This window comes from Lygodium microphyllum, chromosome 14 (genome assembly GCF_053477565.2).
Source record: "Lygodium microphyllum isolate KBCC chromosome 14, Lygodium_microphyllum_v1.1.10, whole genome shotgun sequence".
Lineage (NCBI taxonomy): Eukaryota > Viridiplantae > Streptophyta > Polypodiopsida > Schizaeales > Lygodiaceae > Lygodium > Lygodium microphyllum.
In genome coordinates, this window is record NC_141148.1 from 49,301,741 (window position 1) to 49,318,231 (window position 16,491).

The 16,491-nt window shown below is 41.5% G+C and overlaps 1 protein-coding gene across 1 annotated transcript in view; it reads left to right on the forward strand.

Annotated features, from left to right (window-relative positions):
* Positions 1-9,695, forward strand: part of PBS2 (cysteine and histidine-rich domain-containing protein RAR1) — a 32,658-nt gene extending 22,963 nt beyond the window's left edge. Inside the window, exons 2-5 of the mRNA XM_087692796.1 lie at positions 7,737-7,819; positions 8,445-8,590; positions 8,849-9,063; positions 9,452-9,695. Of these exons, the coding sequence (XP_087548922.1) occupies positions 7,737-7,819; positions 8,445-8,590; positions 8,849-9,063; positions 9,452-9,553 (546 nt within the window). The 3' untranslated portion in view covers positions 9,554-9,695. The remainder of the gene's footprint in view (positions 1-7,736; positions 7,820-8,444; positions 8,591-8,848; positions 9,064-9,451) is intronic.
* The last annotated feature ends 6,796 nt before the right edge of the window (positions 9,696-16,491 follow it).

A 16,491-nucleotide genomic window follows, 5' to 3' on the forward strand; every position in this document is an offset into this window, starting at 1 on the left:
CTGGTGATAGACTGGCTGAAAATGCAGCTATAAATGGTCTCTAGACAGCAAGATGACTGCTGTAGACAGGGTGACTGGGGCTGGAAGGAGTGTGACAGCAGTCTGCAAGGGGTTCAACAGCCACTGGATGGTGTGCATTGATGGCTGAAACCTGCAAAGGATTGATGACTTGTAGAGAAGGCATAATTGAGTGGTGTGGGGAGCCTCTATTTATAGACGTGGATCTTTGAGTTTTGGGGCTGTTTAAATGAGGTAGTGAAGATTTAGTGTATAATGCATCTTTTTAGGTTAACACCCCCTCTTAGGCCCAAAATTGGAACCAGAAAGGACTGCAAGCATAGCTCAGCTCGTAATTGTGAGAGAGCGCAGTGGAAAGGAACGGAAACATCGAGACAAAGGAATAGAGAGAGAGATTGCAAGAAAAGGAGAACAAAATCTGCACTGAACAAGAAAGAATGCTGATACAAACGGGAAAGTGGAAGGAGATTGATCAATCTTTGCACGCAGCCCACAATGTCAGTGAGGGCATCAGATTAGGCTGATGATGATGGCAACACTGGAGACAGAGGAAGATGACGAAGTCGGAGTGTGCACTTGCTAGAGAAGGAGGAAGATGAATGAATGATGGGAGGGGCAGGCTATATATATAGCCAAAAATGCCCAAATAGGGGAGGCCATAAATGTTGGCCGACCAGCAATAAATGCTGGTCAATGACGAATAAAATGTGAGAAAAATAGGGGGGACCTTGGAAACTTCCTATATGACAATGACAATGTCCGTGAGGTGTAGATAGACTGTGAAAAGCAATAATTGCCTGGTAAATGCACACAAAATCCCAATTGGAGGAGAAAATGCATTGAAAGGCAATAAATTGAGTACTCTAGAATGAGCTACCTCCTCCGTCTAAACAAGTGATAGACAGGTCAGAGCTCCTAAAATCCTTATCTGATTCAAACTGAGTCTCATAGGTAGGAGATGACAAGGCATGACAAACATGACTGCTAAGAGTAATATCCCAAAGGTTTTCATCCCAAAGTAGCTAGGGCATTGGGCTAAGGATACACCTGGACTATCCAAGGATCTACCAAGACTACAAAGGTGATGGTTATCTTACCTCGAAAGCCCAAAGGGTCACCCCAGAGAGGCACAAGGCATTGTTAAAGGGTGCTTGTTGGACTGCCCAATAGCTTACCAGGACTTGTAAAGGCAATGGAACCACTTTGAACTTTTGTCGTTGTTTTTGCTATTTTTTTTGATGAGTAATTGTGCCCATGGGAAAAAAGTAAAGGGATTATCAAATTCAATATCACAAAATAGAAGAATATCCCAACCACCCGTCCAAGGTGTTAGTGATGAAGGAAAGGGTGAAGAAGCATGAAAGTGTGATGTTGAGTGTTGAGAAATCACTTCTTCAATTTACACATTTCATTTAGGGTTTCACACTAATAACCCCAAAAAGGGCTAGTGTCCACCTTTTGGCCACTTTTTCGGTGGGCGCCTACACAATGGTGTGCCACCCTAGACAGCTTATGCCTATAAATAGGCACTCATTTCATTCATTCTTTACTACTCTCTCTTTAGTAATTCTTCACCACCTTTGATCACCACCACTTCCCTTCTTCCCCCAGCCCCTTCCACTACCCTCACACCCCTTTAGGAGGACATTGCGGTTCATGGCTCGTTGTTGCCTTCACCCTTCCTCTTTTGCTTCAGGTGCCTGTTCCATTATCAGACCTTACGTTGGGAGCATCTTCCACTTGGCATCACCATCATTTGCTTGGCATTAGCACCCTTATTCATTAGGCTCCACCTTCACCTGCGTTTTTCAGTCTAGAGGTCTTCTCCTTGTTTGGCGTCATCATCTTTAGCTTGGCATCAACATCCTAGCCTTTGGCGATAGTCTACACCACGTAGCGTCAGTGATTTCATCATTCGTCTATCATAGGGGTTGCTGGGATGTGCGTTTTTGCACCTAGTTAGAGAGGCTTTTGGGACTTGCTTTTTGCAGCCCGCTCATCCTCCATCGTCTGGTGTTAGCATTTGGGCTGCTCTCCTTGCGTTTGACAGCTCCGATACTTTGGATTTGCATTTTACTGCCCAGGTCACTCCTTAGTGTCAGATAATTGCAGTTTGCTCCCTTGACAGTTGGTGATCATTTTCCACATCTCGGACGGCATCAGAGGAATTCGGTTCACTTCCTCGATAGCTGTCTTCTTCCAGTGATTACTTCGATAGCCCACTGCCCGGAGAATTGCGTTTTGCTCCCTTTACTATGTAAATTCCCTCAAGTGTTGCCACTTGATTCAGACAAGACAATGCAATTATCTTTTGAGATTCGACTCCACTGTATCAACTTTTCTTCTCATAGCATGATTTAGTACATCATCATGGTGTTCTTCTTGTGTTTTTGAGTTTCTCTTCTCTCTTAGTTTTTGTCGTATATACTCTGTGTTACTCTCTGCAAACCCTACTATCTCTTTGCATTGTCGCTTATTTTGACATGATATCAGAGCATACTTATTATTTTTGACATGGTGTCAGAGTGCAGGAGCTTAGAGATCTAAACACCCTGTTCATTAGAGTAGGCAAAGACAGGATGCGGGTCATGTACTGATTTTCCCCTTCATGTACTGATTTTCCCCTTCATTTTCATTACATCACCAGAAGACAGAGATATCCTTATTTTCCTCTCCCACCCACCCTCCTTTTTACAGGTTGACACTCTGGTTCTATGTCTTTTTCATAGGCAGATGGACAGATCATTGGGTGCTCCTCTTCTGGCATCACCGTAACCCCCATTGATGCTTGCCACCATGGACCTTTGCTCCCTACTCCGCCGGAGTATATGCGTCTACCCCTAGGTAGTCATTGTGCCACCTCTGCCTTTTGGGCCACAGAGTTTATTCCTCACCGGCTTTCAGAGTTTTATGCTCAAGGCAATAAGACACATTCGATGCGCACTCAGCCCTTTCTAGCCACCGGAGAATTGACTGGTACTAGGGCCTCCTCGCAACTTCTGCAATGCGCCACATAGGTTGCTTCTACTTCTTCTAGGGTTTTAGGAATGCCACCTCGATAACCCGTGGTTCTACAATCCGCTCCAGCGAGAGACTAATTGTTGGCTACCATTCCCTTGGTAGTCTGCCTCTTCAAGAGGCAATGAATGCTTGACCTCTTTTATTACTTCAGCTCTGCAGTCTGCTCCACTGAGAGACAATGTCTGTTGCCCATCCTTGGCTCTGCATGAGCCTCACCTTTCCCCACCCTTGCCTAGTTAGGTTCAAGGGGCCACTTCTAGGCGTTTGACACCCCATGTATCTTCTTAGGCATGTTTGAAGGCACTTCCTTTGTCATCAAATGATTTAGAGTCCGTGATCCATGAGTTTTTATATTCCCCATCTCTTGTAGAGGGGGATTCCAAAGGGGATGTACTCTCTTTTCCCTTAGAGGGGGCTTCTACTTCTTCGGCCTCAGAGAGGGCTCTTGTGTCTCCACCCTCTAGGGGGAAACCTCCTCATCCTGAAGTTCCTCACCCTCCATTTACTCTTTGGGGACGACTGTCTTTGAGCAATCATTTCTCCTATTGATACCTAAGATCTTTAGGGACCCCTCGGGGCCTTGGAGATCCAACTGTGACTTGGTGATGAGGCCTTCGAATTTCTTCTCGCTTGGAGTTACGGAGCTAGTGGCTTCTCTCCTGAGGTGGAGTCATGTTCTATAGTTCATCCCATCTATTGTTCCTTACTGCAAGTTACCTTTCAGGTGGAAATCTTGGATCTCCGGGATCCTCTTCTTCTTCATTGTATCTCTCTTCACTTCTCTTTCTTCATCCCTTTTTGGGCTTGAGAGGGGATGTTGAGAAACCACTTCTTTAGTTTACACACTTCATTTAGGGTTTCACACTGATAGCCCCAAAAAGGGCTAGTGTTTTCATTTTGGCCACTTCCAGTAATGTTGATGCCAAGTGGAAGATACTCCAAACACAAGGGCTGATGATGGAACAGGGCGCCTGAAGTAGAAGAGGAAGGGTGAAAGCAGCCACGAGCCATGAACCGCAATGTCCTCCTGAAGGATGTGAGGGCAATGGAAGAGGCTAGGGAGAGAAGGAAAGTGGTGGTGACTAAAGAAGGTGGTGAAGAATGATTAAAGAGAGAGTGGTAAAAAATGAATGAAGTGACTACCTATTTATAGGCATAAGCTGTCTAGGGTGGCGCAACACTATGGCATCGGCACCCTTCCCCTTCAGGCTCCACCTTCACTTGCGTTTTTCATTCTAGAGGTTTTCTCCTTGCATGGTGTCATAATCTCCAGCTTGGCGTCAGCATCCTAGCCTCTGGCGACAACCTATACCACCTAGTTTTAGTTATTTCATCATTCGTCTATCACAGGGGTTGTTGGGATCTACAATTTTGTAGCTTGGCTTCTCCTCCATCACCTGACATTACTTGTCTGTCTCACAGAGATTGCTGGGACTTGCGTTTTTGCAGCCTAGCTCATCCTCCATCATTTGGCGTCATCATTATCCACTTGGTGTTAGCTTTTTGGCTGCTCTCCTTGCATTCGACAGCTCCGACATCTTGGGATTTGCGTTTTGGTGCCCAAGTCACTCCACAACATTAGAGGATTGCAGTCCGCTCCCTTGACAGTTGTCTTTCACCTTCTAGTGATTACTTCAATAGCCCGCCTGGAGGATTGCATTTCGCTCCCTTCACTGTGCAGATTTCCATAGGTGCTGGTGCTTGATTCAAACAGGACAGTAAGTTATCATTTGAGCTTTAGCTCCGTTGTATCAGCTTTTCTTCTCATAGCATGATTTGGTGCATCATCACCATGTTCTTCTTGTGTTTCTGAGTTTCTCTTCTCTCTCAATATTTGCCATATACACTCTGGGTTACTCCCTGCAAACCCTATTGTCTCTCTGCACTGTCGCTTATTTTGACATGGTATCAGTGCATACCTATTATTTTAACAGAGAGAACTATTGGCAGAGACAGTTCAAGATTTGCTTAGGGGTGCTCTGCACAATGAGATGCATAGATGAATGCTACATGATGAGGATGCGTATGTAGGAAGGTGTCACTTCGATAGTGCTACTTGTGGCAAAATTGTTCATTCGCCCAAGTGCCCTTTTACAAAGATGATGATGCAATGCAAATGATAGGTAAAATGGGGAAGGGAGGCCGATCTCGAAGACAAGTGCTGAAACTTGTAGGCACCAATGAAGGGTAGGAATCCCTTCTCAACCATCGACATCGATGTTGAAGGAGGAAGAGGAACTTGATATTGGTCTTTATGTGGTGCCGTAAATTGCCAAAAACCATATCGAAGAAGGAAGATGGAGCATCCCCAGTTGGAGAAGTAGGGAGAAGCAACCGTCATGATAGCGTTGAGAGATGTGGCAAGGTCCACCTCGAGAGAGGAAGCCCCCATGTTGGTAGAAGAGCAAGTCTCCAAGGAACATGAAACAACAATGGAATGGTGAGCTTCCCTTGTCTCCAACCGAGGAAGAACTGGTGCAAACATGCATGTTAATCCTAGACTAAAATATAAAAACATGCAAATGGGATTAGAATCTGCAAAGATAGAGGTTCATAGTGAGATGCTTCAAAACAAAAGTCATGCTAAAATAAAAAAGTAACAGCTTGAAAAGAAATGTGTGAATGTATAAATATGAATGTGAGCGTGTTAATGTAGTGAAAGACAATGAAAAGAGAATCCTAAAGCAAAGTAGCCTAAAGAACTAAGTGCAAAGGAAAAGCTAGACTAGCCTAGAGTACCCTAAGGGTGCTAGCCTAAGTGTTTGGCCACCATTGTGGATGCCGATCAATTGGTCTTTGCCAATGAAACACATGTTCAGGTGGGGAAGTGTCCTAGGAGGGGATGTAGGAGGAGGCCACGGAATGTGGTGAAAAGTGTTTATGGTGAGAAATCTAATGGAGTGGGGGTAACAGACTACTCACCTAAACCTTTAGGACGCGTGTAAGGTGGGGAGGAGGGGGCAGTCCATATGCTATGTGTCTAGTGTGGCAAGTGTGCCAGCAAGAGGAGGTGATGCAATAGCTAAAGATGTAGCCTCGCTTGATTGTCCAAGGGGAGTACCACCTGTGGATGTAGTCATGGCTTGCTGTGGTTTCTTAGTTGGAACCATGTTGAGCTAAAAATGCATTAAAAATTGATCAGCTCTTTAAAACAGCCCCAAAACATGTAAATTACTAAAAATTTCATTAAATAGGGCGTGGTGACTGGTCCTAGAGAGATTCAATGTCCCATAGGCAAAACCGTAATTTGGGATGATCCTTTTGCATTTATAAATAGATAGTCTTCCCACCAGTCAGCTCATCCTTTTGTGTAGGTTTCTCACTCCACCATGCAGATTTCAGCCTTCAGCCATCTACCTTCTGCTGTGCAGCCCCATCACCGACTATGGCCAATTACCATCCAGCCCCAAGCTGTTGCCCTTCCATTTCCAGCATTAGCCTCATATGTGTCTGCATCTACAGCAGTTCATTTTTGTGTTTCCAGCTCTTTTCTTCATCAGCCTTTGCTCCGATTGGTGGTTACTGCACTCGAGATCCATCTCTGGTGGATGACACACATCAATACCTCCCTCAATCTGCTCCCAAGAGAGCCACCAACTGTTGGACAGCTCTGCCCTTGAGCTGCACATTTTGCCATTCATTTACGGCATTGATTCATTCACTTCAGAGTTCTCTTTTTTCTTTGTCTGAGTTATTGTGTTTTAGTTGTGGTCGTACATCTTGTGTTTTCTCTATGCAAACTCTACTATATCTTCACACACTTCATTTGTGGTAGGATGTGAGCTCTGCTGCTCATATTCTTCTTCATTTCTCAAATGAGCCAGAAGGCATTCATGCCTCCATTGCTTTGAACTAGCAAAGACATCATTTGACACATCAAGGCAAGATGATCCTTCAGTAGGGTCACATTTCCCATCCGTACGATGGGGCAATAGTCAGAGGTCCATAACTTTTAGCCACCACTACCTCTGTATTTGTTGAGATGGAAATCTAAAAAGCATCCTTCACCACGGCTGTAGTTTGCTGGAAACAGAGAAAACAAATCACAAATAGAGGAAAATGTATTTGGTTTAGAGTGTAGATAGTGAAGAGTGAAGGTTGAGAGCTGAAGGATGAAGGTGAAGTGGAGTGTGGAAAGCAGCAGGCTGGAGCAGATCTGAAGGGGAAGGTCAAAAACTGGAGGCAAAATGCAGGAAATGAAAAATGTGCCAGCTAAAGCCTAAAACTGCAGGAAATTCTGTCTTGAAACCTATCCCAAATGCGTTTTGGACTGCAAGAAATGTTGGTGTTTCCCATTTCTTTTTCAGGGTCCAAAATGGTGTTCCAAGCAACTATGGTACTTGGTACAATTTGTAATGAAAAGTGAAGATCTCTGGGGTAAAGAGTGGGCACACTTTTATAGAACTTTTTGACGCTGTTGTCTCCTACCAAAACTTTCAAGTTCAATTTTTTCATTTATATGTAATGCTAACCTATTTGCGGGGCTGTATGAAAGATGAATAAATTGGTTGAGATCGATGATTAATTTTGATTAATTTTTTTTGTAACTTAACAACATGCTGTTTTATTATCTTGTTTACCTTTATGCTCGTTATATTTGTCTAAATGACCTTTTAAAAAAACTTAAAAGATATGTATTCTTAATTGCACAAAAGCAGCAAACAGCTTGTAACATCTGCTCATTCATGTTGATGCAGCCATTGTTTCACGACGGTGGTAAAGAATGGAAGTGCTGCAAACAACGTAGCCATGACTTCAGTTTGTTTTTAGATATTCCTGGGTGAGTTATTTATTCTTAACACTGAATACTTGAATGGATTCATGAACAAGTTTTATAGCCTTACATTGTCTGATTTGTGTAAACACGTCTCAATTTTCAGGCTTGACACTTTGCAAATCCAGCTTTGTGCTCTATTATATAATATGAATTAGAGTCATTTTATATGACCTGGAATTCCTCATACCACTCGTCTACCTGCTTTGCTAACACCATTTATGTATAATCTATCCTGACATACTAAGTTATTATGCAATGGTTGTGATGGACATAGCTTATTCACAGAGAGTTAGAACCAAATTCTAGGCTTGTTTGCAAAAAAAAAGATCTCTGCATAGTGACTGTCCAATGGTGTTATGCACAGAGCTTATTCACAGAGATTGGACCAACGGTCAAAGTGTGGTTATTACCTTAAAGCCATTGTTTAAGATTAATGCCTTTGGTTATCAACTACAAGATCATGTATGCTACTTACATCTGAACAAATGCACTGCTTTAAGTTTCAGTTACCAGTGCCTCTTGCACAGAAGAAATATTGATGCTTCCCCCCTTTAGTCTTGTAATTGTGTACAATCAAGAGCCTGTCTCAGTGTGAGGCTTACTGACTTCATTCTGTCATTGAATCTAGATGCACAACAGGGAAGCATACAACTGAAAAGCCTCAAATAAGCTTTACATCTACAAAATCAGCTCCTGCAGCTGAAAAAATTGTCAGCAGTGGAGACGGGCTATCTTGCTCTAGGTGTAGACAGGGATTTTTTTGTTCTGATCATGGTGCGTTTTTTAAATTCCTATGCTTCAAATGCTTGGCAGTGTGTCTATCTAATCACCGTTTTCTTATTTAAGCATCTACTTTTCTTCAGTATGTTAAATACAAGCTTTTGCAAAGTGAGACTTGGTAAGCTGGGCTAGATTAAACCTTCTTTGGCAGAGTATTTCAAGAGTATCTCTGAAATAGGCATTGAAGGTCTCGATGTGAACCTTGTTGAATGAGCCTCATTTCACATGCTCATGTGAATTATTGGCTTCTAGGTGCACAACCTATTGGGAATCTTGTGTCAAAGCCACAAAAGACGGAAGTGAAAGAACCCAAAAATTTCCATAATATTGAAGAACCAAGGATTTTGGACTTGAATACCGAACAGAAATGCAAAAATTGCAAACAGATATTTACAGAGAAGGAGAATCATGATGCTGCATGCAACTATCATCCAGGACCCGCTGTTTTTCATGACAGATTACGAGGCGTATGTGTCTTCTCTACTGTTTTCTCTTTTGCAATTCTTGATTGTCAAAGAACTGACTATTTATGTTTTTCTTAGACCTCTATTTATTTGCCAGTTATGTCAGTATTCTGAGATGTGTACTTGTCCATCCTCCACCATTGCGGATAAAGGTTATCTTGGCTTTCTGCTGGATGTTTAACTGAGAGGGATAGGTGTGCATCAGACAAAAGGCTTTCAAGTTACTGGTGCAACCATAGGATTTTTGTTGTGTGGACTAGAGAACCATTTTTGTAATTAAAAAACAGCCACTATGTTGTCAGGTTATATTTGTTTGAGAATCTAACATGTGCACTGTGAGCCTGAATTGTGAAATACATAATTTTGACTTGCAATCTTCGTTTTTGTGCAGTGGTCTTGTTGTAATGTACATGTTAAGGAGTTTGAGGAGTTCCTGACAATTCCTCCTTGCACAAAGGGATGGCATAAAGGGAGCTCTGAATCATCGGGATAAAGCTATCTGAGGACTCGTTATCGAGTTTCTCTCTTAAATCAAAGACAGGCATTCCTTTGGAGTGTTGGCCCTTCTATTGTTGCTATGATAGATGATGAACCTTTCTTGATGAAATCTCAGAACTGTCAATTCACGTAGTTAATGAGTTCAAAAGCCTTATATATCTGTCTTGTCCTTTGGATGGTCATGAAAGTCAGAATGATTTAGAGATTTCACTATGCTGCTCCCTGTCACTGCAGCTTCTAATCTCACACATTGTTGCCTTTCCAGAAAGAAAGAAAACTGCATATGCGTGGACATATGCATGCTCATGTATACAGAGAGAGAGAGAGAGAGAGAGAGAGAGAGAGAGAGAGAGAGAGAGAGAAGCTTTGGTATGCTGGCCAGACCACCTCTTGTACGTTGGATTATTCTTCAATTTCAGCAACCTTCACACACACACACACACACACACACACACACACACACACACACACACAAGGGGCGGGGGGCGGGTGAGAGAGAGAGATCCTTTGCTACTCTGCCATTCACTTAGCTCATATGTGACTTGTACTTTTTCACCAGTTAACATAATTACCCTTTACAATGAATGAGAGAGAGAGAGAGAGAGAGAGAGAGAGAGAGAGAGAGTGTGTGTGTGTGTGTCTGCACGTGCGTGCTGTATTAACGTCCTTTTAAGATGCCTCAAAGGTGCATGCAACAAAACACACATTGCGATCTTAGTTACCATTCACTCAGGGGCGCCATCTGCACAAATAAAAGAAACCCAATAATTAAAGCTATGATCCTCAAGCAACTCATTAGACTTTTCCAGCTCTCTCTATGATGGTCTTACCACCTTGATAAATTGCCCATTTTGCCCCCTTTCCCTAAAACACTATGATTGTTTTAATGCTTCAACTTTGTGTTGTATGTCTCCAAATTCCAAAGTTATTTGATTATTCCCCTGCTTGGTGATATGCCATGATGCTACCCACCTAAACCCTCGCCCTTCAAACAATGATCTTATTTGGGTCTCTAGTTTGTGGGACTTTGAACATGCTTGTTGTCTTCATCATCTAGTTCCACTTGAGTCTCTTCATGCTATCCATCATGGGGATCTCTTAGACCAATAAGGAATGCAATCATCTTTTTTATGCAGTGTCAATGCCTTTTAAAAGTTTTAAAAAGATAGTGCTTGTTATACCTTATTGATTGCTTTATTTTGATTTCTTATGTACATGCTCTTACTCTCGTCATTTTCTTAAGTTCATCTTCAATTGTTAAATTAGTTGCAATCACCTACACCACCAACTCTTTTTCTAGCTCATTCAAATGGTGCATTGCACTTTGGTTAGTGAATACTTAAATACCATAGTTTTTGCTTGTAAGTTGCAAACTCATTGGTGCAAGTATTCTTCCCATATGCTTGGGTCTTGGATTGGCTTGGATAGTGCTATGAGGACAATTGAATGGGTTTCAAATAGAGCACCTATACTTGTGCACACAAAAGGATTTTAGGTAAAGAGAGAGATGGAAAGAACTAGGTGGTGATGGGATGAGATGGGGTGTTGAGATGGATTGTTGGAGACAAATTGGACTATTTACATGTGTGTGTGTGTGTGTGTGTGTGTGTGTGTGTGTGTGTGTGTGTGTGTGTGATCTATTGAGATAAAAAATAGTGCACAAGACAATTTGTACAATGGGTGCTAATCATTGGGCATGAAGGTGTACCATGCAAAGTGTAATATGTAGTGCAAAGCGAAGTATAATGTGGTGTACAATAGTGTCAATGTAGGGGTGAGAGATGGAGCACTAAAGGAATAACAAACATACTTTAAGGATTGAACATAAAGCAAAGGGTTGAATCACAATAACAAGAAGGGCCAAACAAGACCAAAAAAAGACTAGATCGACTACTTGTGTGTTGATTGTTTCAATAAATATTGTAAAGTTTTATGAAATCACAAATTATTTGGAAAGAATAAAACTTGTTTGTGCACAATTCATGTGCACAAGCTAATTTGTAATAAGGGAAACAATGCTTGCTAAATACTCAAAGATCCAAATAAAGGAAGGAGACTCGGAAACAAGAACCAGAATAATAAATAGAGACCTTCCAACTCCCACATCAAGTAGAGACCCTAGTCGTAGCAAATTCATAGATGTTGAAAACACCCCAATCTACAAACTAATCTATTAGTTCATCCAATTAATCCACCTAAAAGTGAAAGGAACCATATGGACAACTCCAAGCACAATGGAGAGGGCTGAGGGATCAAGATATGCCTTGGATGATTTCCAACCTTCAATCAACAGCTTTTAGCAAGCTACATATTTTGATGTCTCCACTATGACTCCGGAGGCAATGGAAAGGAAACTTTGAGCGTTGCAAGGCCAAGGAGAAAACTCTCTTAAAACTAACTTTTGGATCTTAACAATGATACTAGACACAAGCTCGTGGCAATGCAAGTGAACATGGAAAGTATCCATAGGATGTTGTTGAATATAGGAGCAACACGCTCATCACACGATTCTCTCTCAAACCTTGTGCAATGACACTTGTTTGACTACTCAGATATAATGCAAGTAGGGACTCACATTGCACAAACTATTCTAACAAAAATGGGAAACACTCCAGGTGTTAGAGACCCCACTAAAACCCCCCTAGTGGCAAAATAACTTGATAAGTATCGTACCAAGGGCGACCCTCATAGCTTTATCGAGCAATTCAAACAAGTCTGTGAGGGCAATAATCTTATTGGTGATGCCAAACAAGCAAAAGCCTTCAAAGTTTGCTTAAGAGAAAATGGATAAACTTGGTTCACTGGTCTTGATGCTATTGAGAAGGCTTCCTTCGTACTATGACCCTTTCAAGCCCGTTCCATGCACTTCTGCAAGAGAAGCCCCAATGACTTGATGAAATTACAACCAAGCCCTACCTAAGTCACAACCCATAGATCTAGAGACTTCCAAGCCTATTCCATGCACTTCCATGAGAGAAGCCCCAACGACTTGATGAAATTACAACCGAGTCCCTGCCTAAATCATGACCCATAGACCTAGAGACTTCTCTTGTTCCTAATGCAAGCATGTTGCATTATGTTTATGAGACCATCAAACAGGCCATTATTGCAACCCTTGCATCTACTAAAGTTATCATTCCACTTGGAACTCTACTCAAAGGTAGCTCTTTGATTTGCCAAGGTTTAAAATATTAGGTAGAAGGTTGAAACTTGGTAAAATCACACCATATTCCACAACCTAGCCTTAATATATCCCCAATCCTCAGTGCTCTAGGGATTAACACATTCTGGAAGGAGCCTAAAAACACATTGTCCTCTCCATGTAGACCCTTGGAGACACTATTTGTCGTGGAATCATAGTTAGTGGAGCTGGTGTGAGTATCATTAATCCTCAGTGCTCTAGGGATTAACACATTCTGGGAAGGAGCCCGAAAACACATTGTCCTCTCCATGTAGACCCTTGGAGACACTATTTGCCGTGGAATCATAGTTAATGGAGCTGGTGTGAGTATCATTAATCAAGATGTATTCCAAGCATGGGAAAATCTACTAGTTGAACCTTTGCATTTTAATTTGACTGTCACCAATGGGTTTAAAATTAGATGGATGGGAGTTTTAAGAGATTGCCCAGTCAACATTGTTGAAGTACAATTCAAGGTTAACTTCATTGTTACGGAAGGTGTAGATTATTACATGTCACTCAGTCAACCATGGATGTGCAACACATGCCTCATTGAGGACAATGGTCTAAGCTTCCTAGGAAACAAGAAGAAGCTAGTTTGTATCAAAATAAAGTCTTGGGAAACCTCACTAGTTGACAAATGCTATCTCAGCACTCTTGCATGGAGATTCTAATGACCCTCAAACCTCCCAACCATTAGGAAGATACATTTCCTCTCTTGAGGATGAGCAAGGTTAGATGCACATTCTCACCACCTTGGAACCACCATTCATAGAAGAGATGAAATATCGATCGGCCTATGAACACTTGACTCAAAAAAATGTACGAGATAATTCAATTCTCATGGTAGATCCTCACAAAGAAACAATCTCGGCACCACTCTTTATGGTGGCCCCTAACTCAACAATAGCAATCTTTTAAGACTATCCTACCCCAATGGACATGCTTGTGTTACACAAGATCCTCAGCCCTAGTGGCAACCATGCTTTCGTAATCATGGAAACAATAATTTGATTGTATTTGATGAGTTGTTGAATAGCTCCAGTTGGCAATGAACCAAACTGCACCAAGTCTTGTTCGATTTGATTTCCATATAACAACCTCTTTGTCTAAGGAACAAGGCATAGATATTGAGGAAGTGAGTGACTTCGAGGACAACCAGTTGGTTCAAGGTGACAATGATTCTAACTTTGATTAGATCAATGATGATATAGATGGCCATACTATTGAACAACTCCGTATGGACCCCAAACGCTCTTAGACTCAAATCTTGCTGATTGATTCTGGTATTGTGTGATTGAACTCAAAATTGAAATGGATAGGATACCTTAAGGTCTTGGACTCCGAACAAATATGGTACTAGCTCAAGGATTATTATTCGAATCCTAAAGTGTTCACAATCAAACATGACAATAAAAGTCCTAGAGAACATAAAAACAGGTTTTGACTCTAACATGAATGAGAGCAATGACTTTGACCCAAAAATTCCCATCCAATCCACTCCACTAAGTTTGAGACCAAACTTCCACCCTACCTAAGATGAAAACACCTAAAATGCAATACTCAGAGTAGCAAGTCAGAAACTTGAAGTAAAAAAAAACCTCAAGGTCTCACAGCAAGATTCATGAAGTTCAAAAAGAGTGACCGGGTAGCTATCTCGTTGGGCACAAAACATGAGGGCACTTCTAACAAACTGATTGAGGGACCACTGAAAAAGGTTAAAGAAGGAAACATTGCAGTGCTTGGCAAACTGCCTAAGCCTATTTATATTATTCAGGACCTCAGTGTGGAGGATGAAGAATAATTGATTAAGTTGCGAAGGAATACCAATACGTCTTCAACTGGAACTATTCCCACCTTTAAGGGTATTCCCTTATGATTTTTCACCCACATGATTCCTCTAAAGGATGGCGTCAAGCTTGTCAAGCAATGAACTTATTTGATGACACCTCGATATGTCCATTATGTCAGGGAGAAGATTGACAAGTCACTAAAAGCAGGATTCAACTATGAAATTGAGCATATAGGCTACGTATCACCAATCCTCATGGTACTCAAGAAGAATGGAGAAATTCATGTATGCATTAATTATAAGAAATTGAATGTTGCAACCAAGAGAGATCACTATTCGCTACCATACATTGATCACATGATCTAAGGGGTAGTAGGAAAGGAAGCTTAAAACTTCTTAGACGATTTTTGAGGATATAATCACGTGTAAGTTCACTTGGATGATAGAGAAAAAACTACCTTTGCTACCAAATGGGGGCTATTCACTTATTTGGTCATGCCTTTTGGGCTGGCAGATGTACTAGCAACCTTATAGAGGCTTAAGTGCACTATCTTCAAGGACATGTTGTGGAAGTAGCTCAAAGTGTTTGTTGAAGACTTGTGTGTCCACTCTAACTAGGAAAAACATCTTGACAAGCTTCACTTAGTCTTTGAAAGATGTAACAGTATAACCTCTCCGTAAATCCCCTCAAGTTTCAATTATGGGTTAAGTATGGTATAATCTTGGGCTATGTTGTGTCCAAAAATGGGATGCCAATCGACACCACTAAAATAAAAAATATGATAAATCTCTTTGCACCCACTAGCCCAAAGGGGGTGAAGTGCTTCCTTGGCCATGTCGAGTATTATCAACACTTTGTGCTAAACTATGCTACTATCACACGGCCACTCTACAAGCTAGTGATTACCTGGGCCTAGATAGAGGAATACCAAGCTTCCTATGAAGTGTTAAAAAAGGCTCTCATAACTGCTCCTATCTTAAGAGCCATGGATAGGACCATAACCTTCTATATACAAATCAATGCCTTCAAAATCTCTATTGGAGAGATATTATGTAAATCTCGTGAGCATAATATAGATTTTCATGTGAACTTTGCTAGTCGATAGCTCACAGAGGCAAAATTGAACTAGTCTACCACCAAAATAGAAGGTTTAGTGATGGTTTACGATGTCAAAAAGTTTGCTTATTATCTCCTTGCTACATCTTTCACTTTCTTTGTTGACCATCAGACATTGCTATACCTTTTAAATAGAAACAACACTTCATTATGATCACTTGTCACAAGTCACGAGTGGCGAGAAGGCCATGAGAGTTGATGATCAATCATCAACTCCCTAATGCTCATATATTCCATGTTAACCAAGATGCTCAGTTATGTAAATATGATCTCACGTCTCATTGGGCTGATGACATTGTACATATCGTCGAGCAAGGCCTATCAAAACAATCAATTAAAATAGCTCGACTGGCACACCTCTTCATTAAGATCGAAGCCTACAATTGATTGTAGGCCAATTGTATCACCTAAGGTAGGACAATCTCCTCATGGAGTGTGCTTGGAAGCATGAAATTGAGGATTGTTGCAAGAGGCTCATGGTGGGGGCATAACTGGAGGATATTTGGATGCAAATACCACAACCCAAAAAGTACTTTAAGCCCAATTATGGTGGCCAATATCTTTAAGGATACAATCATATTTGTCAAACAGTGTGACAAGTGCTAATGCATGAAGTTAACATATTTGAAAGTATTCAATGGAACTCACATCGGTAATTTCCTACAAACCTTTTAAAAAACGGGGTGTAGACTTCAAGGGACCCATTAGCCCACAACTACACAATATTCATAGGCTCAATACATCATCATAGCTAGGGATTGCATGGCTGAAATGGGGTGTAGACTTCAAGGAACCCATTAGCCCACAATTGCACAATATTCACAAGCTCAATACATCATCATA